Source organism: Pteronotus mesoamericanus, unplaced genomic scaffold, assembly GCF_021234165.1.
Source record: "Pteronotus mesoamericanus isolate MK-2021 breed Mesoamerican mustached bat unplaced genomic scaffold, CSHL_Meso_final contig_73, whole genome shotgun sequence".
NCBI classification, from domain to species: domain Eukaryota; kingdom Metazoa; phylum Chordata; class Mammalia; order Chiroptera; family Mormoopidae; genus Pteronotus; species Pteronotus mesoamericanus.
In genome coordinates, this window is record NW_026555245.1 from 10,174,713 (window position 1) to 10,198,750 (window position 24,038).

Consider the following 24,038-nt stretch of genomic DNA (forward strand, 5'->3'; position numbering starts at 1 on the left):
AGATTTGATTTATTTATCTTTAGAGAGAGGGGAAGAGAGGAAGAAAGAGAGGGAAAGAAATATCAGTATGTGGTTTCCTCTCGCGTACCCCCAGCTGGGGACTTGGTTCACAACCCAGGCATGTTCCCTGACTGGGAATCGGACCTGTGACCCTTTGGTTTGCAGGCCAGCACTCAATCCACTGAGCCACACCAGCCAGGGCTATTTTTTCTAAATGTTCTATGATGAAGATACATTGTTTTATAAAGTAATTAATGTATAAACCTTAGGTGGCATGGGTGTAGGTTTCTATGTCCAAGGGATATTTTTTCTCATTTGGTTTTTAAACCTCTTGTAATGTCTTTGACATTGATCACTTAGTAAAAAAAGCTCTTCTAAGCTTTCCTTAAAGTTCAACTATGTCCTAGTGGTTTTGAAGGTCTGTCTTAGTCAGCTTGAGCTGCCATAACAAAATAGCATAGACTGAGTGCCTTAACAACAGAAATTTATTTTCTATTCTGGAGGCTGGGAGTTCAAGATGGGGGGGTGCCAACATAGTTGGTTCTGGTGAGAGCGTTCTTCTTGGCCTACAGACGGCCTCCTTCTTCAATGATCTCACATGGCAGAAAGAGAGAGGGAGAGAGAGAAAGAGAGAACAAGCTGTCTGGTATATCTCCTTACAGGAGCACTAATCATGTCTTGAGAGCCCCACCCTCATGACTTATTCTAAATCTAATTATTTCCCACAGATCCCATCTCCAAATACCTCACATTGGGAGTTGGGACTTTGAAATGAATTTTGGTGGCACATCATTCAGTCCACGACAAGTTCAATGAAGAGGCACAGACAGCAGACCATCAGAGGAGGCAGAGGAAAGCCTTGTAGACTTAGGTGCATGTCCGTATGAAACTAGATGAAAAAGACTGCAGCTCAAATTTGAAAAGGGGAAGTTTGAGGGACTGTGAAGACCCATAAAGACCATGAAGGACAAACTTCTGGGATGGGACATTTATATAAGCTAGAAGGAAGTAGTACCTAAATGGGAGATTGAAGAGCTATTCTCTCCAGCTGGTAACAAATGTATGGACACATTTTCCCCAAAGTGGAATGGCTGGAATGCGAGCATATATTAGGAATCTACGAAGAGTAGCTCTTACAGGGGCTTTTCAGGAAAGGTAAGGATTTGGGAGGCAATTTTTGTATTTGAAGCTGTGGGGAGAAAATAACGGTGCTGCTCCCAAAAAAACTTGTTAGAAAGTTTTGAAGACACTGTAAGAAAAAGAAATCTTGAAAACAGATTAAGTATTGTGAGTAAAGAACAATTCTGGCCCAAATCGTTGATATGATCCAGAAGGTGTGCATCAGCTACATATGAAATCACTCCTTTTGCAAACACTGTTTTCAAGGTAAGCAGCAAATAGGTTGCAGAAGAATAGATTAGGCTGAAAAGGCAAAGGAGTGGTTGAGTCCTTGTCCAATACTCCACCTAAAAGGAGCCTGACCTCAAAGGAACTGGGGACCCAGACTGCCCACCCAAGAAAGGCCTCAGACAATACTTGGGCTTAGTTTTTCTTTCACCCATTGCCTACTCATGATGGCCTCTTGCATTTGATGATGTAGAAAAAGGTGCAGGTGCACATGATCTGAGCTATTTCAGTTGAATTTGCTCAGACTGACTCATGTCCCGCATTTTCCCCAAACGAGAGATCTTAAAAAAGGGCATTCTCCAGTGTGACAAAGAGAAGGCTGAGGAAAACATGATTGGGCGTTGTCGGGAGGGCAGTGAGGGAAGAGGTTATAGGCAATATGTACTTGTCTGAAGTGATTAGGTTTAGTGTTATCAGTAAGACAATTAAATTACGTCAAAATCATTTGAGTCTTACCATTGAAAGCTTTTTGCCTTTTCCTGATTCGATGGGTTATATTCATCCAGTAGGTCACCAATCAAATTAGGACATTTATGAGAAAATTAAATATAGAATGTCTATGTCCCAAATTTGGAGGTTCTGGTCAATGTTTCTGCTTTTACACATGACCTGAGGTACAGCTCTTGAAGTGTCCTTCAGGTCACTTTTTATTGTTTATTAATTAACCATCAGAACGGAACTGGATAGGTAGCCAATGGGCTATTTCTCAATATCATGGAGATTTGAAAAAAAAGGAGAAAAAGAAAACACTTATGCTGATTCCAGAAATTCTATATAAGCACACCGCTCCACCCCATCCACACCTCCCAGCGCCCACTCCCCAATACACACAGACATATCCACATAATAATTTCTATGAAGAATGAAGTAGTTTTGGTCATGGAAAAAGAACCATAGTGTATTGTTAAGTGAAAAAATAGGAACATTCTAAAGAATGGGAATAGAAGCAGCTCACTTTTGCGAAGTATACGTGTTAATATATATGCATAAATAAAAATGCAAAATAATTAACAGTACGTTAACAAAATAGTTATGTTTGTTTTATTAAGTTTGTTGTGCCGGACTTTTTATAATGGCATGTATTTATTTTCTTACTGGAGAAATAAAGGAAAATAGAGAATGAAATACAAGTGTCAATTGGTGGGAAAATCCCTGTGCTCTGGAGACCTTGCCCTGAGTGAGACGCACATTTCCTTCTTTGCTTTTTTTAACTTTTGGTTGATGCCATGTTATTCCCTCCAGCATCCTCTCTCTCTGGGTCCCAACCTTTCTCCCTGCAATGATAAGAGTACGGGAACTTCAGGAGGTCAGGAGTTCTAGAAATCATCTTAAACCCAGGGCCAGTATCAAGAGGCACCTTATATGTTTACCAAATGAACAGAGGATGTGACTTCATCTATGTCTGGCAGAGGTGGTGTGAGGTTTTTTGTCCTCACCTTTTGAGGACCAGGTTGTTCTGGGCATTTCTACAGCTCCCTTAGTCCTCGCTGCTCATTTGGCTATGGCCCCTTATGCATCCCCTCCTACAGGCTTTCCTAGTGGAGTCTGGACCTTTAGGGACATGAGCAGCATGTTAGGTTTCCTCCTCGTCAACCCCCTGAGTCTTCTTAGATTTATGGCAGCTCCAGGGGCATGCGGTCTCATGGACAGGAGCTGGGCTGTTCTCTGTACGGTCCTCAGCCAGCCTCCAGGAAGGAAGACCACTCTTTAACTGGAATTATTAAGTAGTCAAGGAAGTACTTGCTCAACTGCTAACTCTTTTCTATGCCTAAGTTTCTTTGGAGATACCATTCAATAAATTAGATTCCTTTTTCTCTCGCTTCTTCATTTGCTGGTTAAGGATAAGGACTAAGAAATGTGCTCTGCTTTAGTGTGTGGGGAAAGATATTCTCCAACTTCTGTGGGTTTTGTCTACAATGTTTTGAATACAAAATTATTTTCAATTCATTATTTTTGAAAAAAATTTGATAAGGTTTTTAAGAAAAGAGGTTTAGAGAGGATGGATATGGAATGGTCATTGGATAGCTGTATTGCAAGGACTTGTTGAGGTTGTTGAGGTGTAAAGGTTTATTGAGGGATTTTGGATGTGGAAAGTTATAGGTGGGAGAGCTTTGTTTCTCAGAGGGTGGAGTTATGAAAAAGCTGATGGAGGAGCCTAAACTTTAGCAGCATCTGGAAGCTCTTTTCTAGTCAATTCTCTATTCTCTGGGTGTGTTTCAAAGAGCTTTTACCTGACAAGTACAGCTTCCTTTAATGGGCTGTTGAATTAGAATGTTTAGGCTAGAATGAATTAGAATGGGCTTAGGAATTGTTCTGGCTTTTAAAAAGAGATAAGATGTAAACTTCACTAAGAAGGCCCATTTTAGTAATATATAGGATTACATTTTGAAAGCGTATTCAACTTGTGACCTGGAATGCTGGCATGTTCCATATATTTTCTTTTATGCATTGATTATGAAGAGATTCTGTCCATCTATTTGAAAGTGTAGATGACAAAGGATAGTATCTATTTCAACCCACTCCCGGGATTCCATTATATTTTGGCCTTGTACAGCACTGTGTTTAGGCGTTAGCAATGAATCTTCCCTGATTCTTGGTGTGCTTGGGTACTAGAGAAGGAGCATTTACTGTCCAGATCTATTTACTCCTGGCTAGGAGTTTACAAAATCACGTTTAGAAAATGTATACACTAAGAAGTAGTTATTAGTTGAACATGCTGGGCATGCTCTCAGCTCAGGGCCTTTGCACTTGCTATTGCCTTGGCCTGAGATACCCTTAGCTCCCACTTCTTCACCTCAGGTCTTTACTCTGACCTCACCTTCTCCCATGTACCTCATCCCAGCACACCTCATCTCCTCCATTTATCATTATCTCATTATTTGGTTCCTATCTGCTGGCACTAAAATGCAAGTGTGGTGAGGGAGTTTTGTGTGTTTGGTTCATTACTGTATCCTAGGGCTTCATACTGTGCCTGACACCAACAAGTTTGTATTAGTTGGATGGCAATACATCGAATGGATAAACTTGACTATATACCACTTTTACTTGGACATGATTTGTCTATACATAATCCAGATCCCAAGGTGAACTGTATCAAGGGCCATAGATCTGTGACTATATGGAGCAGCCCACAGACCCACTGTGAGGGTGCAGAGTGTCATTGTGGTCAGGAATCTCCTCTGAGTTCCATTGGCCAGTTTTACTGCTATTTCGGCAGGTGGGGCCATTGCCGAGAGTAAACCTGACACCGCGAGGACCCCATTATCTTCCCTGGACACTTGGAATCAGTCCCCAGACTTTTTTGCCTTGACTTGACCTCTGTGCTTGCTCTGTTCATAGTGCCAATGTCATTTTTGGTGGGAAGCTTGAAAGTGGGTGTCTATTCATTCTCGATTTCTTGACCCCCAATTTGAAAAGCCACATCTTGCACATTCCTTGAGTTTATCTGCTGGGTGAGTCTATGCAACTAATGTCATGTTTTATTCCTCCAAGCAGGCAGGAGTCAGTCTGAGCACAGTTGCTATTATATCTACTTAGTGCCACACTCTAATTATGTCTTATCATTCGTTTTTTGTAGGAATCAGGCAATTACAGACATCTGAGACTTTCTGAGGTCAAGCCTATCACTTTTCAGGCTTATTGGCAGGCACCAAAGGTACTTTGTAGTTGTGATGTCCTTTCTGTCTGGCCCAACATTTTCAGCCTGCTTGAAATTTCCAGTCAGTCTTTGGATTGTGCTGTAATCCTTGTAAGGTCTCTTTAAACTGAAAGTACATTACCTTGGTGGGAAACTCATTAATCCAGGAGTACTCATTGGCATGGACTTATTCCATTGGAATTGCTAGGGGAGAAGCAGATAGATCCCTGATAGCATGGGCACCAGGATAGTAGTTTTGATGGAGGTGGGCGGTGAGAGAGAGAACTGGAGCATGGGAACTGGACCTCTGACTGCAGACGGTAGGCATGAGCGAGTGGCACTAGAAGAGGCCATGACTATGAGGGAACTTGAGGAGTGGGAAGAAGGGAAGTCAGAAGAAAAAGGAGAGGGCATGAGAAGACAGCCATGTGGGACCAACAAGAGCCCTCAGAGTCTTGCACCGGGATCTTCTACAGCCTGGCCTACAAGATGATGTGTACTTTTTTTCTCTTTAAATGGAGTAGGAATAAATCATGTCTCAAGAAGATTCTTGACTAGTAAGAATTGGTCTAACATGCTTTGGGTATATGTCTATTTAGCATCTCTCTTTTTCTAAGTAGTAATGGGTATGTGCTTGCAAATGAATTGACAGGTAAATCTTATTCCCGTCAGTTTTCTTTTATGCAAGTAGAGTGTTGAACACAGAGCCATGTCTGTGAATTATCAAATCTAGACAAGTGAGCAGATAGATCAGCTTTAAGGTAGTCTTGATAGTACAAATGTCGAAGCCTTGCTGTATTTAGAATGCACATTTAACCTCCTCTTTTTTCCTTCGGTCCCCATGCTCGTTCATTTTGTAGACTCTGAAGTCATTATGGCATTGTCAAGTGGTTGGTGCAGGGCAGAGGAGACAAGGCTCACTGAACTGGGTCATGAGTTCTGGGAAGAACTTGGCCACATCACAGACTCCACTGACCTATAAAAAGTGTTGTTAATCTCCTTACTGTCTGCCTTACAAGATCTGAGAGCAGAAATGAGGTAATGAGGTACTTAGACCTTTGAGCTTCTCGGAAGAACAGCCTTCTACAGTAATATGATTTCCTAATGCATTTGTTTGTATTGTAATGGAATATAATTCCATTTACCTAAATTTCTTTGGATGTCTCTAGAACATCGGACAGTCTTGCACAGGGGAAGCTGTCCAGCTTTGAGAGCAGGGACTGAGCTTAGACTGGAACTTTCGAAGGGTCTTCAGCGAAATGAGCCAGCTATGAATTTGTGAGGTTAAGGGACAAAAGCTGGGAGAGAAAATATGGGAGCTGGTGGTGGTGGTGATGGGGAGGGAAAATTGTAATTATGTTCAGAGAGTTAATATCATACTTTTAAATCATGTTTTACTAAAACCAATACCTTGATATACTTTCAAATATATATGTTTAATTTAACAATATTACATATTGAAGGACTCATCCATAATATTGACCCCGCTGTCATTCTCTCTCTGTATAGGCTCTTTTAACTCATCCCCCTTCAAGGCCTTATTATGTTCTTTCAGTTCCTTGGGCCACAACCTGGTTGTTTAATAACTTGTTTCCAACTCAGACACCAGTAGTTCAGTACAAACACTAACAGATTTATAGATTCATTTGTAAAGCACCTAATAAATTACTAAATAATGCTTTATCTTGTTCTGTAGATAAAAGAGTAAATCTTTTTTATTGAAAGATCCCTGAGCAGTATAATTTTTTAATAACCTTCTTGAGCAGTATTACAGTTAGGTTGGCTTTTAGCCAGTCCTAAGAAAAGAAGTTAAAGGACGAAAGTGAGGGAAGTATACAAATGTATCATCTCTGACAAACTATAAAGATGTCAATTTAGGTTACAGGTATTGTTATTGGACAGTTTTGTTGTGAAATTTTCTAGAAATGATTGGTTCTTTGGCATTTCAAACCTATTGTTTCAAAAGGTGGTCACCCTCTTTTAAAATGAACTTTAAGTAACTACTGAGTTAATCAGGAAAGACAATAGTATATCCTCTTTTCCAGAGAGGTAATCATATACACTTTTTAATAGCAACTGATTTGTATTTTTAGAGCAATGATACTAATCATATTCCATTTTCTGGGGGAAGGAAAAGTGTTACAACTTTTATTTGCTAAATTATGTGTTTAATGCAGAGAGGACATATCTTATTACCCAAAATATGGCCTGAAAAAATAAATCCCTACCAATTTTGTGTTGTATGCCAGGGACATATGAAAAAAGGGCATTTTGTTAAATTAAGAACATTTTATATAAGAAAAAAGATATAAAATACTAGGAATTGCTCTTTGGACCAAAATAATCTTTTACTAAAAACTATAACTCAGGTTACAGTTCATATGAATTAGATTGTAAATAATCTTAATAAAACCAAATTTTTGTTGGAAGACATCATCACAAGAACATAACTACCAGCTGACCTGGGAGCAAGGCCCAGGCAACTGGAGGCTCCTCATGTCCTCTCTTGTCCCCAGAATTTATGTTCTGCCTAATGCCCCCACACTGGGAACGTTTTTCAAAGATTCAGTCTTAAAATAATGTTCTTGTTGCAACCATACATGCTGAACCCAGTAAGGCCTCTGTATACACTTTGAAAATTCTGGTAGGTTGCCCTGGCTAGTGTGGCTCAGTGGATTGAGTACCGGCCTGCGAACCAAAGGGTTGCCAGTTTGATTCCCTGTCAGGGCACATGCCTGGGTTGCGGGCCAGGTCCTCATGAGGGGAAGCGTGAGAGGCAACCACACTTTGATGTTTCTCTCCCTCTCTTTCTTCCTCCCTCTCCTTCTCTGTAAAAATAAAAATAAATAAAAAATAAAATTCTGGCAGGAGGGGGCAGAGATCTACTTGCCTTGTAGCCACAAGACAAGCTTTGTAAGTTCCTTTGCTCATTAAACTGCCACCTACCAGTTTAGAGCGGTCAGCCTCTTTCTTTTGTCTGTCTTTGCCCTCTGTGTATGGGGGCCAGTTTACCTAGGGAAGATCCTGGGACCGCGAACCAACAATTTTTTTTATTCCTGGCAATTTACTAAAATTTGAATGAGCATTTCTGAATGTTAAACAGGTTGTGCAATTTTATGCCTTCATGTAAAAACATCACAGTAAATTTATTATCTTCTGCAGTCGTGTATGAATGTAACTACGGCATACTTTAAAAACAGATTGGAAAATGTCCTCTTTATATTGATCTACTGCACATTAAATTGTGATTTTTAAAAATTTTTTTTCAGAATCGAAGCAAACGCTTGGAGAAGGTACATGTGGTTATTGGACATAAATCGTGTGACTTGGATTCTCTCATTTCTGCCTTCACATATGCTTACTTTCTGGACAAGGTGAGGAAAAAGAAGATTATGCTATTTAATTTGAATTTAAATTGTAACTGTTCAGTACAAATGTTTTGAGGTTATAAAAGAACGTATTAACTTACGTTTTCATGCTCTGGTTTATTGTTGCAGAGAATAATGTATTATAATTCATTAATCAAAAATATTTGTTGATCACCTAATATATGCCAGACATTGTTCTAGTTATTTCTTTCTGATTCTCTTCAGACAAGACTATTTCAAGAAGATCAATGTTTTCAAATTAAAAATGAAAAATTTTAATGATATTTGAATAGTTGTATAAGAATTCAGAGAACTACTGTAAGGATGGGTCAGAATTCCTTGTTTCCCTTACCATCCTTGTTGGATAGCCTTGCCCTCGGGAGCAGGAAGATGTGGGCAGAATGACCTGCATGGACACTGCAGGAAGTACAGAGCTCATCGGCTGAAAGTTTCAGTAGCAGAAATATCACAGGTCTCATCTATATTCTGTTTTTGCCTGTTAGCCCTGGCTTTGTCCAGCAAGGTCACTCTCAGTTACTAATCATCTTCTTTGAGTGAGAATCTTTGTAAAGACTATACTATTCTTATAAAGGTAAAAAAAAAGACCTTTCAATAAGTTGTTTTCAAATTTCCATTCCACAAAATTTCACCAGCCCATGACAATTCATTATCTTAAAGCCAAAAAAAGAAAAAGGGCATTCACACAAGTTTTAATTTTCTGGAGCCTGTTTCTTTTATTCCTATTCTGTTTGGATCCTTGACTCTTAGATTTTGCATAGCTGATCTAGAGTAATTTAATTCACATGAAACCAAGTTGTCCAGAATGAGCTGTGGATGGCAAGAATGGCTTTCGGGCAGAAACTGACCAAAATGACAGATCAAGTACTCTGATCTCTACATACAGGCTTTATAGCAAATATATCTTAAAATTTGTTGAATTTTACAAAAGAGGTTAATTGGGATGAGGAAATAAGTGTGCTTGTCTCAAGTCATGCATATGAAATGCCATTATTATTAACTGGATTTTTGACTCCTAGAAAAAAATATTGCGTGTCTCAAAAGCATAGAATTGACTGAATCAGACTGATTTTTAAACTGGAGGCATAGATTTTTAAGAAAAATATATAATAATTACACCATCAACAATAACTACAGTGTCTTGAAAAGTAGTTCTGATAGGTAAAATAGATAGATAACAATAAAGTGATGTGCGGCCTCTTTACTCCTTCTTCCAAGGTTTGCCACTGAGCATGGAGAAAAACATCCATTCCTGAAGGGGTCACACACTGGGAATTCACTGTGATTCTGTGCCTTGCTCTTAGTTTACTGGACCCCATCCCCTACCAGAGGCCTGAATCTCTATTTTAATTTTTCCTGAAACCCTGGCTATTTCCTCTTAGAGTAGTAGCACATAAGATAAGTACAGAGACTTGCACCTTCACATGTAAAACTCCATTTAACTACTTTTCACTCTAATATGTAAGCCTCATTTTACAGATGGGAAAACTGAGGCTCAGAAAAGACATTGGCTTCCTCAAAGCCACACAGCAGTAGCTGGGCCTAGAACCTAGTTCTTCAGACGCCAGCTTGTTAGGCTGGGTTCAGGCTGCATGCTCTTGACTCAAGTTTCAATACTAGGAGTTAGATACAACTCTATCAATTAATTGGGAAAAATAACTTGCCATAGACCAATAACTAATGATTATGATACAGTTGTGACTCAGTATTAGTCTGACAGGTTGGAGAAAAACTATTTTGTTGGAGTGACTTTGTGCTTCATATACGATAGCAGTGGGTGATTCATTTATTTCACTCAACAAATACATATTAAATGTCTACTTTGTGCCAGACTGCTTTATGCACTGGGAAATGTAACTGAACAAAACAGACAAAATGTTCTGCCATTTTCATGCTAAGAAGGAGAGATGGATGATAAGGATGTTAAAATTGCATAATAAACACTATGCTGTGACAGATAAAGGTCATTTACTTTATGCAAAAAATTCAGTGTTACCAAACTCCACATTCTCTCAGTGATATTTAGAGTTTGTGGCAATACACTCATAGTATTTTTAAAAACCCCTGTGTTTTAAAATTCCTATAGAAAAATCTGTTTATTATTGTGAATCTAAACTTCTCTTAACTCCTACCCATCTCCTGTTTCCCTCTATTACAATAATTTTAATAACAGGTTTGTTAATATAGGATATAAAAAATTATCTAAGAAACAGCACTGGCCTCTAAATGGATTGAGCACCAGCCTGTGAACTGAGAAGCTGCTGCTTTGGTTCCCAGTCAGGGCACATGCTTGGATTGTGGCCTGGTCCCCAGTTGGGGGTGGGAGAGAGGCAACCCATCCATATATTTCCTGCACCTTGACGTTTCTCTCCATCTCTTTTTCCCTCCCTTCCCCTCTCTCTACAAATACATAAATAAAATCTAAAAAATAATATAAGGAACCAACAGAAATTGCAACAATTAGTCTTTGGGCCAAAATCGGGCTCCTGAGTGAGTTTTCATTAACCTACATAGTATTTTTATTTAAAAAAATTAATTGTAACTGTTAAACATTACAGATAACACTCCAAGATCCAGATTTTCTTGAGTAATTGAAAGATTTGACCACCCTGGGCCTGAATTTTTGCATGTAAGAGTTGGCTGGGGCTGGGTGGCAGGCATCCCATGGGGATGGGACAGGTGTGTCTCTGTGTCACCGTGGTCCTCCCCCGCCCCACGCCAATCATTCTAATTTTCTGCTGATTCCATAAAGAAATGAGAATTTATTTCCCCGGAGAAGGCAAATGTATTCATCATATTTTTAAAATTGTGGAGGGGTTGAAATGAGACAAAATATTTTAAATAAAACATGAGAAATTTCACTTAGAGCAACAAGAGGTTAAAAAATGTTAGAGGCCTCTTGCCTGTGGATAATGCCCTGCTAATGGGGTTCAGGAAAAGTGGGTTATGAATGTCAAATGGTTTAAGGAAGCCAAAAGATTTTTGTTTCCTTTGCTAGTGAAACTCAGCCTGAGAGTGTAGTTGTATTCTTTCCTCCTGCTGTTGTCAGATTGTTACATTTTACTTGGCAGGTCAGTCCACCTGGGGTGCTCTGTTTGCCAGTGCTGAACGTACCAAGAACTGAATTCAACTACTTCACAGAGATAAGGTTTATTCTAGAAGAGCTAAATATCTCAGAATCATTCCACATATTCCGAGATGAAATTAATCTGCATCAGCTAAATGATGAAGGAAAGTTATCTGTGACACTTGTAGGCAGCAACGTACTGACAAGGTGAGTCCTGGAGGTTTGGTCCTTTAAGGAAATCTCTTCTATGCAAAGCATCACCTTGTTCACGATTTTTGTGATTTAGGGAGATGTATTAAAGTCAGAGGACATTCAGAGGAAAGGAGATTTTTTTTTCTTCTCTTATGGCAAAATCTGAGCTACGCCCGTCCTCTGTTTTTACTTTTGCATTTCAAATGTGATATCTTTGAGGGGAAAGTTCTTATAAAATTGACCAAATTATAATTTTAAACCACTTCTAACATTTTTGTTATAACAATGCAACTGTCCTGTGTATTGATGCTGAAAACTGGTAAAAAAAAATTAGCATTAAACACTAAACAAAACTGAAAGGTTTTTAAGAAAGAAATATCAGTAGTGAAATGGAAATTTATGTAGAGGGGCTATGAAAGTCATTTGATCATTGGCTCATCATTGATATTATAAGAGCAGGATGGATTATATTTTATTCTTCATGAACTCCATATTTTATGGACAAAAAATAGTGTTGCAAATGACTTACCCAAGGTAGCCCTTGCTGTTAGTACATTTTGGACTAGATCTTGGGTCTTCTGCCTCCTTCAGTAAGTACTTAAGAATTGCTAACTAGTACAATATTCTAAAGGTACATAAAAAGTAATAAGACAAAAATTCTCTCTCTTCAAGGACCTTCCAACCCAACACAAAGATGCCCTTTTCATTAGCTCTCTAGTGCTACTGAAGGAAGAGTCACAGTTAAGCATCTCAGTGGTTTTAGATACTAGTTTTTTTGCATACCTTGCCAATTTGTTAATCATTGATGACATTAACCAGTGGACATTGATTTTATTATACATGAAATAAAAACTGGTACAAGTATCTCATTTTTACTTAACCTTTTTTTAGAAAGCATATTTCGGTAATGTCAGGTGTGCAGTTCACTCAATTATAAAGTTTTGAAAATAATTTTCCTGTGTGGGGATGCTTATATTCCCATGGTGTTTGAAATACACAAAATTCTTTGGGCTAATATTTATCAATCAATCGCTGATAACTCGCGGAGTGTTACTGGTAGGTTACTTGACTGACTTCACTTACCAGTATTCAGAATGATCGTATGCTTTACTACAGTTATGTGTTAACCTTTCAGACCAACAAATGCAAGTAGATACAAAAAGATGACAGTTGAAGAAGCCGAAGGAGTGAACTAGGAAACATGTGTATCATTTGAAATCTTAGGAAGAGTTTTGTTACCAATCAAGATGGAAAGTTATTGCTGCTTTTGAGACTGAAGTTATGAACTCTGGCTTTGGGATTGTTCAGGCATCTTTGTTCAGGAAAAAGAAGTCGAGATCTTTGTTTCCTTCATCACTACTTTTTTGGTTTGGGCACACAGAAAGAATAAAGTTTGTTTTATCCACATCTTCTTGCCTTTGATAACACCAACATTATCTCACATATAAAAAAAAAATCATGTGGAAATAAATAAGCTCATGCTATTTTTTCTCCAGCACAGTGAGGGACTGGATGTGCAAAGCTTGGAACCAGGTTGTCAGAGTTTAAATCCCAGTGAGTCTACTTACAAGTTTTCTGGCCTTGGGCAAATTTCTTAACTTCTTCATGCCTCTGTCTTCCCATTTGTAAAATGGGAATTTTAACAGAACCCATTTCATAGGGTCATTTTATAGTATAAAATGCAATAGTACCTCAAAAGTATTTAAAATAGTGTGTGACCCATAAATGAAGCTCAACAAATGTTAGCAATTACCATTGTTATTATCATTTTCCAGCAGCAAAGCAAGAGAGAGGAGGGCTAAGGTGTGAAGGCACTCTAAGAACTGTGGGGGAGGGAATTACTTAAAATGAAATGTGAAAACACATAGAATAAGGTTCTTCTGAGTCCTATGCACTTACTTATATTTTTGGCTATGGAAAAGAAGTCATTTGTGTGGGAGAAGAGATTAAATAATTCCAAAGAGTAAGAAAAGATGTCATATGTCTTTCTCTTTCTCTCCTCTGTTTGCCTTATAGTGAGGACAAAACTTTAGAATCAGCTGTTGTCAAAGTCATTAGTCCGGTTGAGCAGAGTGATGCTGGGCTTGAGTTCCGAGAGTCTTCCTCCTCCCTCGTTGTGAAAGAGATTCTCCAGGAGGCTCCCGAGCTCATCACTGAGCAGCTGGCTCATCTCCTCAGAGGTGAGAGATGACTCTTCCTATTAAATACTGGAAGGCTTAATGGAGTGTCTCTCGACTTGCTCATGCAGAAAGAGTGTGATCCATTCTTGGGTTAACAATCCCTTTAAAGACCACGGGAAGCTTCATCAGAGAGGCAGGGAGTAAAGAGTTTGTTAAAGAGTAGCATTATATTGAATATTAAAAATGTGCATTTAAAAATAGGCATGAAGAATCTTTGCTGTTTCACTAGACAAGAATATTAAATGGAACTCCTGCACCTCTGCTGGGGAGCTGGAATAGCTCCTCTGCCCTCTGACAGCTTCCAGAGGCGATTCTTGCCCCACTGTATGAATGGGGGCCAGAATTCCACGTTTGCACATTGAAATATCTCCTGATATTGACACATGCTTAGTTTGTATAATACTGTTTGGAAGGCAAAACTACACCTTTCATTTTGGCAATACTGTGCAAGACGGACTTTTATAGTCAAATCGTCACCTCCTTCTCCTCCTGTCTTTAATGTATTCCATTGTCACTCAGCCTATGTGGGACACTCTGATGTGGAGTCATCCATTACCCCCTAACCTCCATTTTGTCTCCATCAGTGGAGTCCACCACTTCCCAAAAGTGATTTCCAAGCTGGGAGCTGTCAGTTGACTTTGGTGCCACAAAATTACCACAAAAATCCTGTATTGTCTCATTTAAAACAGTTTGGGGTTTTTATATTAAGCTTTTTTCTTCTTTCAACACTCCACCTAGAACATAGGAGACACAGATTTTTCTCCGATGTATTTAAAACAAGAAAGTTAAAAACAGCAATGAATAGGCTGAAAGAACTAAAAAAGGAAGGAGAATACCAAGAGAATGTTGACTCAACTCTTTTAAAACCTTTCCTTCGCTTTCCCTGTCTCTACCACAATTTGGAGGTGAAAAGGTTTAAGCGTTATATAGTTCCTGTAAATGCTTTGGAACTAATGGTCCCAGTAAACCCATTTTAAATATTTTTCTGGCTAATGACATCTGTGAAATGCTCTATGGGAAACTGTGCCCCCGACTAAACTAAGTTAAGCGCAGAGGAACTAAGTTATCTCTGTGACAGAGCAGAAGGAAAATAAAGGCAATTGGGGATCTCAGCCAAGAGAGAAGTTGAGGGACAGTACAAAGGTGGGATGCAGCAAACAGTAGAGAATATTTTGTTTGCAAACTAAGAAGGTTGACTTACTGTTCAAAAAAATACATGTGTTACTTAGTAGGAAAGACTTACAGTCAATGAATAGTCCATCTTCATGATTTTCTATAAATAGTGAAGTTGTCAGTCAATCTGTAATACATTGATACAAAGATGATTTTGTTGATGATGCTGATAGTGTTATTCTGATTTAAGGAATTAGAAGGAATGCAGACCTTTTTGTTAGTTACCTTGGTTTGTTTTTTTTTTCTTTTTTTTTTTATTAATTTATTTACTTTTTAAATACATTTGTCTCTGCCTTCCCCCCACCTCTTTCCCTTGCCCCCCTCAGCTCTTCCCCTTTGGTTTTGTCCATGAGTCCTTGCTATATGTTCCTTGACTTTCCCTTTCCCTTCCCTTTCCCTGCCCCTCCCCCTCTTGTCTCTGTTGATTTCTTTTCCTTTCAGTGTTGCTGGTCATATTTTCCTTGCTTCCTTGCATTGTTGGTTAGGCAGTTACCTTGGTTTTGATTAGCAAAGATACCAAACATTAAAGCTATGGTGAAGGATTTTGGTTTTCCTTACCATCAGAGATTTTTCATAGGGTTGAGCTTGAGGTAGGATTAGGAAGCAACCAGAATAGCAACATCATGCCTTTGTCATTTGAAAACTGGAATTTGAGAGGCTGAAGTGCCTCTACCTGTGAAGACTGCCAATAGTGACACTGTCATGGGCACCCGAGTCACTGAAGCCTGGGAGGTAGATGACATAGGCAGCTTATGTAAATGGAAAACAGGTTCTTGAGAACTTTGCTAATGTGGGCATGTGTGCATGTTTGCATGTGTGTGCCACACCTGTGCAGGGGAGGTGAAACATCGCTGAACAGTTTTGCCCAGAGGGAGCTAAAGGATGGTGATCTAAGGAGTCTGATTTTAAAGAGGTAACTCAGCCGTTCATAAGGGCAATAGGCAATTTTTATAAGCTCCTAAATTTTGAGGAAATATAAGAAAGGCATCAAGTCAAGTTTTGCATTAGTCATGAAATTCAAACTTAGATTTCATACTTTTCCAATCATATATTAACACCAAACCTAAAAGGAGGTTTTTAAAATGTGCTTATGAATAATTTCAGAAACCTTTTTTTCATAACATAAATAGTCCTTTTCCTAAAGGGTTTTCTCTATAAGTTGCTACGATGTTATTTTGCATTTTGGGCACTCAGAATGATCATTAATTTAATACACCCTTCCAGAACATGTCTTTATGCATTTTTCTAGGTCTTGAAGAAATGCAAAAACTCTATGCACACCTTTGCCATAAACAATTTGGAAAAATGTCTACTTCCAGATGTTATGAGACTAGATATTTCTATAACATCTATGTTATATGGCTGCCTTGGAAGTCTTTAAAAGCTTCATAACTAGAACTGCATGGAGGATATGGTATTATAAATGTTGTACCAAAAAACCTGAATTTACTATGAACTAAACAATCAGTTTGGTTGTTCTTTGCCTTTCATTCTCATGGTCATATCCAAGAACACGACGTGCTGAGGCACACGGGTGTGCTATAAATGGACTTCAAATGGGCCAAGATATCGATCTCCTCAATCCTTGGAGAGCACCCTAAGTATGCCTCTCAGCCCGTGTAGCTGGAAAAAAAATGTAATTTTCAATGCATTTCTTAACTTTCAAAAAGTTTGGCCTACTCTTCCTTAGTTTTGCTTGTTAGCTCTTCTCTGCTCTACTTCTAAGTATTACAGTATCCTAGAACTTTGTCTCGGGCACTTTTGCCTTATACACTGACCTCATTTAGCTCTGAGATTTTACATATAGTACTTAGGCTGTGACTCCCTGTATCTCCAGTGGTAACTTCTGTTAGAATTCCAGGTTTACATCCAGTGCCTACATGACATCTTCACATGCATGTCCAATTTGTGCCACCACCTTTATCGTGGCTGTAAAGGAATCCTTTAGTTCCTTGTACCTGCAAACCTACTTTTGTCTGTTTCCCCATTTCATTAAAAGGCAGTTACTCAGGTCACAATGTAGTCTCGCTGACTGCACATCTAAAATATAACCGTGCTCACTACTAGTGATCCAATTCATTCTGTCTCTACTTGGCTAATGCAATAGCCCCCTGACTGTTGTCCTATTTCCTCCAAAAAATCCACAGTCTATGAGGTACCAGGCAGAATGACTTTTGAAAAATATAAATCAGGTCCCACCAATCCCCTGCTTAAGGTCTATCATACTCAAAATCCAAGTGTCTTGCCCTTTCAAGCTGCTACACAATCTTTCCCCTTCTACTCTAACATTATCTCATGCTATTTTCCATTTTCCCACTGTGTGCTCCAAAGACAGGGCCTTTTCAGTCTTTCAAATATGCCAACTCTTTCCACTTACGAGGATTTACATCAGTTGTCCCCTCCTTCTCAAATGCATGTTGCCATGTCCTTATCTTTCTTTCTCTTTCACTAGTCTCCTCCTCCCTCTTGACCCCTCACTCCAGAATGTAAGCTTCATGAGAAAAGAGACCTTATGTGTTCTGTTTACTGCTCCACTGTTGTGTCTCTGGTGCCTGGAACAGTACCGGCCACATAGTGGACCCTCAATAAATACTGTCATAAGATGAATTTTGCAAGATTGTTTATATACTTTCCATTTTTTATGGCTCAGTTGATTTAATTGTGCTATGATATTTTAATTTCCATTGCATTTGCCCCTCCCTCCGCCATTCATAATGTCCAGACTTTGGACATGGATCATTCTAATAATCTTTTTTTAGCTTTTAGAAATTCTAGTAGAATTTGTCTCTATACATATACAGAAAAGAATGTAAAATATGAGTATAAAAACATAAGGATATGGGTTATTGCAAAAGGAACGCCTTCTTACTAATAACTCAGGTAAAGAAACAGAAGATATACGTCTTTCTATCACTATTCACTCCCTCTCTAATTAAAGGTAACCAGTGTCCTGACTTTTATGGCACATACTCCCTTGCATTTCTTTATAGTTTTACCACCCTTGTATGTACCCCATAACACTAGAGATTGGTTTTACCTGTTTTATATATTGTGTAACAAGAATCATGGTGTATACTCTCATCGTTATTAAGTCTCTACATTGATATTAACTGTAATGTCTATTTGCATAGATCAGATATCTATCATCTGTCTACCTATTATTTACTTAGTTTATTATTTATATCCTTACTTCTCCCATAGAATATTTGAAGTGGCTTATGCAGATATAATAAAACCAAAAAATGTCGTGGTCATGAAACAATACCATGTAGAGAAAGGAATAAAGTCAATGTATAATTTAAAATTGAAGGAATGAAAATAGTATTCAGTTTGAAACTTTGGATATGAGCTTCCTGGAATCAATGAAGAAGTAGAAATGTAAATAATTTTAATATTTATATTATTACTAAAACACACATACCAGTTCCTCACTTAAAAAAATCTAAGTCTCACATATTTTTTCCTTGTATCAGTCTTTTTGAAAAGATACCTAATGTCATAGACATGCTCCAACATATATAATAGTGGCTTATATAGGAACTGGGTACAATGTGTCCAGTGCTTCCCACTTCTCAGTTTGTGTGGGAATTATTTTTGATCAACTTTACCTTTAGTCTTTGTGAGATCATAAATGACTTTGACTTTTTCACCTTTAGTAATCTTATTTTCTGTTCCAAATTTCTTTTGTAGCCATGGTGAGGTTTTTCTCTAAATATAGGAAATAAATATTTAAATGCAGTCATGCTGCAATTTCTTTTTCTTTTCTTTTTTTTTTTTTTTGGTCTTACACTTCGTGTTGTAGCTCTGTATCACATTGTTTGCATTATAGGAGAATATTACATTCAAATATTGAGATCGAACCTGGTTATTAAGCATGTGGTTAAAAGATCATTTATATATCGAGTGGAAGTAGGTATCATGTTGCCAGTGTAGAAATAACCTGCAATGTTTCTCTACTGCTCTCCCCTGTTACTGTATCCTCTGGGCCCAGGCTGGACATATATGAATAAAGTCAACAGGTGACTCAGCCATGACCAGTGTGTGTTCAGACTTTGTAGGGGATTTAACAAAGTTGAAATAATCTGCACATTAACTAAGTCTTGCTGTTGTCTTTTAATAGGACATACCTCAAATTTAGAAATCTCAGGATACAGATCACTACTATAACTTTCACCTGAAAAAGCACAGACTTACTTACTTAGATTTACTTACATAGATTATTTTCTAATTATTTGTGTAAGAAATTATTTATATACAAGAATGTACTCATTCAAATGAGACCAGAAATGACCCTGGTTTTTGGAAATGTCTGTTCATTTTTCATCCTCTCCCCATCTCTGTTTTTGTTTTTGTAGGGTTTTTTTCTTTGTTTTCTTTCTCCTTCCTTCCTTTCCTTGTCATAGCCTCCTCTTTGTACTCTTCTCCCTCCTACCGTCTGCTTCTAAGATCGGTTAGCGCTTTCAGACAAGCTGCAGTCTGAACAATCTAAAAGTCAAATTATACAGTCATGGTGGCCTAACATTGGTGTTTGGTTATGCCTGGGATTTGTGCCAAAAACGAATAATTCTGTAGACCCGCCAGACTCCTCAACCTATATTCTTTTATTTCCCCAGAGATGTGACTAGAGGACTATTGCCAAATTTAAGGAACATTAAATTGCTGAATCATCGCACTGGGGGTTTGTGTGTGCGCACATGTGGATTTGGGGCGGGGGGGGGGGGGTGTGCGCGCGTGTGTATGTGTGTGTGTGTGTTTCCAGGAACCAGCTGGGAGTGATGAGATTTCAGCCACTGATTACCAGGCATGTTGCTATCAAGACAACACTTCACTCAAAAGGCCTTCCACATGTATTCGTAAAAGGCCTTGACAGAGCCGCAATATGAATAGTGAAACAAGTAACAGCAACTGCTCTTAGCACAGGCCGTGGAAAAACTATGCCTTGGCCTTTTAGGAAACAGTTTCTCTCCTTTCTATTGGCAGCTCCATTTGAACTTTAATGAAGAATAGCTCCTTGCTATTTTAGTAGCCTGGATCAACAGCTTCAAAAAGATCCTTATAAGGAGGTCAACTAGGAAAGAAACAGCCAGCCTTTTCCCCTCTCTCTTGCCCAAGGAGTGAATCATCCCTCTCCTGAAATGGTTACGAAATCCAAAGGGAATTGCATTGCTTATTGTGCTTGGGAAGAGGAAAGGTCTGTTTTGGGGGTGGGGGAAAGAGAGTATTATTTTCAGCTAGATATAAAACAAGCACAATTTTTTTTCAACCTCAGTCTAGTTATTTCTTCTGCCATACAAAGATAAGCCATATTAAATTAAATTCAGACATTTTAAACTTATAAGATTATTAAGCACTTTAATACACTTCTGTTTCATCTCTTTTCAGACAAAGATGTGAGCTAAGTAGTATTTTCTATCTTCTTTTCTTCTTTCTTCTCCTTTCCCCCTCTTTCTCTCCCTCTATTATTCATTCTTTAATGTTTTTGTTTTAGTATGAAACAATCAGTCCCAGGTGAAACAAGGAAAAAAGGTTTAAATTCCTTCTTTTCGGCTAAGACTTTATCCTGCAGAATATGCCTTTACTGTGGTGAATGTTTTCCCCAAACAACTTCTGACTTCATTAGATCATGTTTAATATTAATGTATTGCAATTGCTTTTGGCAAGTGGTCCTTCACTTCTCCATTCTTTTCAACAAAGAATAATGTGGTTGGTTTTTTTCTAATGGAATGAAATGTTTGTTACTATTTTATAATAATTGCTTTCTTTGTTGCTTGTTAATTCCCCCTGGCCTGTGAATAGCTGGGGCACTGTTGGGTACAGTACATGTATGGATTTAAGTAGTTTTGAGTTCTGCCGAATTTCCTGGAGGTTAAATCAACTTACTACAAAAATAGGTTTGATTTTTTCAGAGGTGCCTTCAGCTACTGTATATCCTGATACTGATATGTAGCCAAGTGTCTATCTAACTGGGTCTCTAACGTGATGAAGAAAAAACGTCTACAGATGAGTCCTTGGCTAAAGTTGGGCCAAAGCCTTTGTTATGAAGTAGGGACAACTCAAAGCGTGGTGACCATCTTTTTTGACGCTTATTATTTTTTCCCATTTGTGCCAGTATGTCATATCCCTTCCAATTGTCAAGTCACACTTCATAAAATGTCAGTCTCTTTTCATTGAATTATTCCGTAGGACTGTTTAGTGCAGTGTCTGTTAGATTAACTTCTGAGTACTCCTTTTCTATATTATGTGTTTCAAAATTAAGATCCTCAAATGAAAGAAATTTATCTCTTGGTCTGACTGTAAGCCAGGCACATTTTTTATTCCTAAGTATCTTATATGTTGATACTGTTACAATTTTTTTAATTTGTTTTTCTGATTGTTATTGTTTATAGATATACAGATTTTGTATTATTCAATATTTTAAGTTCATTTGTAGATTCTTTGAGTTTTTTACAGACACAAACACATCATCTATGAAGAAAGACATTTTAATTCCCTTTTCCCCTTTGCTTACACATTTTTTACTTCTTTTGCTTGCCTTACTGCATTGTGAATGGAAATAGTCATAGCATGTGTCCTTGTCTCATTCTGGATTTGCAGTGGAAGTCTTTCAACACTTCACAATTAAATATCATATTTGCTTTCTGTATTTGGTTTTTATAAATGCCACTCATCAAAATAAGGAAGTTGTCTTCTATTTCCACTTGCTGAGAGTTTACATAATGATTAAATCTGGGCTTTTACCAAGTAGGTTTACTGTTAACATCTATTGAGGTGATCATGATTTTTTTTCCCTTCTATTAATAGAGCCTGTTATACTGATTAATTTTTGAATGTTAATTTGTCCTTTAATTTTTAGGATATTCCTTACCTTGCAACTATCTAATATCCTATTACATATTGCTAATTTGATTTGGCACTAGTTAAAGTTTTTTTTTTTAAATTTGTGTTTATAAGAGGTTTGCCTCTAATTCATCTTTATTGTAATGTCCCTGTTGGGTATTGGTGTCAAGATTATGCTGGATTCAGGAAATAAGTTGGAAAGTGTTTTTTTATTCTTTGAAGAAATTGTGTAAAGTTAGTTTTCTTTTCTTTCTTATTTGGGACTGTAAATATTAAACTGTGGATTCATTTATAAATAAAAACAGAACCATCTATTTCTGTTCTAGTTGTTTTCTTACTTTGTTTTTGTTTTTTAGGCTCAGTTGTTGATAGCTGTGAGTTTGTTGTCATTTTACTGTTAATAGTTTTGATCTTCTTCTTTTCCTTAGATAAGTCCTTTAACATTTCACATAATAAGGGCTTGGTGATGATGACTTTACCTTATCTGTGAAGCATTCTATCAACTAGAACAGGAACAGAATCACAGAAATGGAGATCACATCTAAGGCTATCAGCAGGGAGGGAGAGGAAGGGGAATAGGGAAAATGGTACAGGGAGTAAGAAGCATAATCGAGAGCTTACAAAATGGACAGGGAGGTTAAGAATAGTATGGGAAATGGAGAAGCCAAAGAACTTACATGTATGACCCATGGACACGAACTAAGAGGCGGGGGGATGCTGTTGTGAGGGGGTGGAGGGCGGAGGAGGATAAAGGGAAGAAAAAAGAATGGGACAACTGTAATAGCATAATCAGTAAAATATACTTAAAAAATAGAACCATCTAGATTTTTAACTTCTTTCCAGTTTTGGCAGGTTAAGTTTTTCCAGAAGTGTTCACTTCCTCTAAATTTTAAAATCTATTAAAATAAAGTTTTATTTTTACTTTAATGGCAGTAGAACCTGTAGTACTGCTTTTATTCCTAATATTGGTAAATTCTGCCTTCTCGCAGTCTTCTTTTTTTTTTCTTGACAGTTTTCAAAACTCTTTTTAATAGTCTTTTCAAGGAGTTAACTTTTGGTTTTAATAACTTTCTTCATATGTATTTGTTTTCTATGCCTTTAAGTTTTGCTCTTATCTTTATTATACCCTTTATTCTACATTTTTTAGTTACATTTTTTGGGTTTTCTTTTACCATCTTATGCTTCTAAGCATACAAAATTCCCTCAGAGCACAACTGTAGTTGCATTCCACAAGTCCAAGTGTCATACTTCTTTCTCCTTCAATTAAAACATATTCTAGTATATTGTAATTTCTTCTTCTTTTTACCGTGAATTATTTGGATGTGCATTGTTTAATTTTTAAACTTTTGGAAATTTTCTAGCTTTCATTTTATTATGATTTTCAGATTTTTTATGGTGGTCACAGAATATAACTCTGATTGCAATGCTCTGAAATGTTTTTTAAGATTTGACTTATGCCTCAACAAATGATCAGTTTAAGAAAATGTTCAATTTGCACTAGAAAAGAAAGTCTAGTCTGCCATTGTTGAAAACATTATTCAATATATAGGAATTAAGGCAAGGTTGTAGCTCAAGTTGCTCAAATGTGCAACATCTTTACAAGTCTTTTTTCTACTGGTTCTTAGAGTTGGTGAGAGAGAGAAAGAAAATTTCCCACTCTGACTGTGTATTTGTCTTTCTTCATCTAGTTTTGTCCATTTTTGCTTTATATATTTAGAAGCTATGTTGTTAGTAAACATAAATTTTGAATTAATATAGCTCCCTGAGGGTTGACCCCTTAATAATAAAGAAATATTTATCTTAATCTCAAGTAATTCTTCTTATCTTATAGTTTACGTTGTCTGATATTAGTGTTTTATATCAATTTTACGTCTTTTATATCTTTTTACTTTCAATCTTTAAATATTATATTTAAGGTGTATGCTTTATAAACAGTATATTATAGTTTATAAAATTCAGTTTGATATTTTTTGTCTTAAAATTAAAATACTTTGTCTTTTTTATTTTGGCAAAAACACATAAAATTAAAATTATCATCTTAACCATTTTTTTATCTCAACCATTTTTATATAGTTCAGTAGTGTTAAGTATACCCACATTGGCATGCAACTGATCTCCAGAACTTTTTAACTTTGCAACACTGAAACTCTATGCCCATT

The 24,038-nt window shown here is 37.4% G+C and overlaps 1 protein-coding gene across 1 annotated transcript in view; it reads left to right on the forward strand.

The window, feature by feature from the left end:
* The window catches only part of PRUNE2 (prune homolog 2 with BCH domain), a 243,896-nt gene that overhangs the window by 43,299 nt on the left and 176,559 nt on the right, over positions 1-24,038 (forward strand). The window contains exons 2-4 of the mRNA XM_054583007.1: positions 8,314-8,418; positions 11,502-11,704; positions 13,706-13,869. Coding sequence (XP_054438982.1) covers positions 8,314-8,418; positions 11,502-11,704; positions 13,706-13,869 — 472 coding nt within the window. The remainder of the gene's footprint in view (positions 1-8,313; positions 8,419-11,501; positions 11,705-13,705; positions 13,870-24,038) is intronic.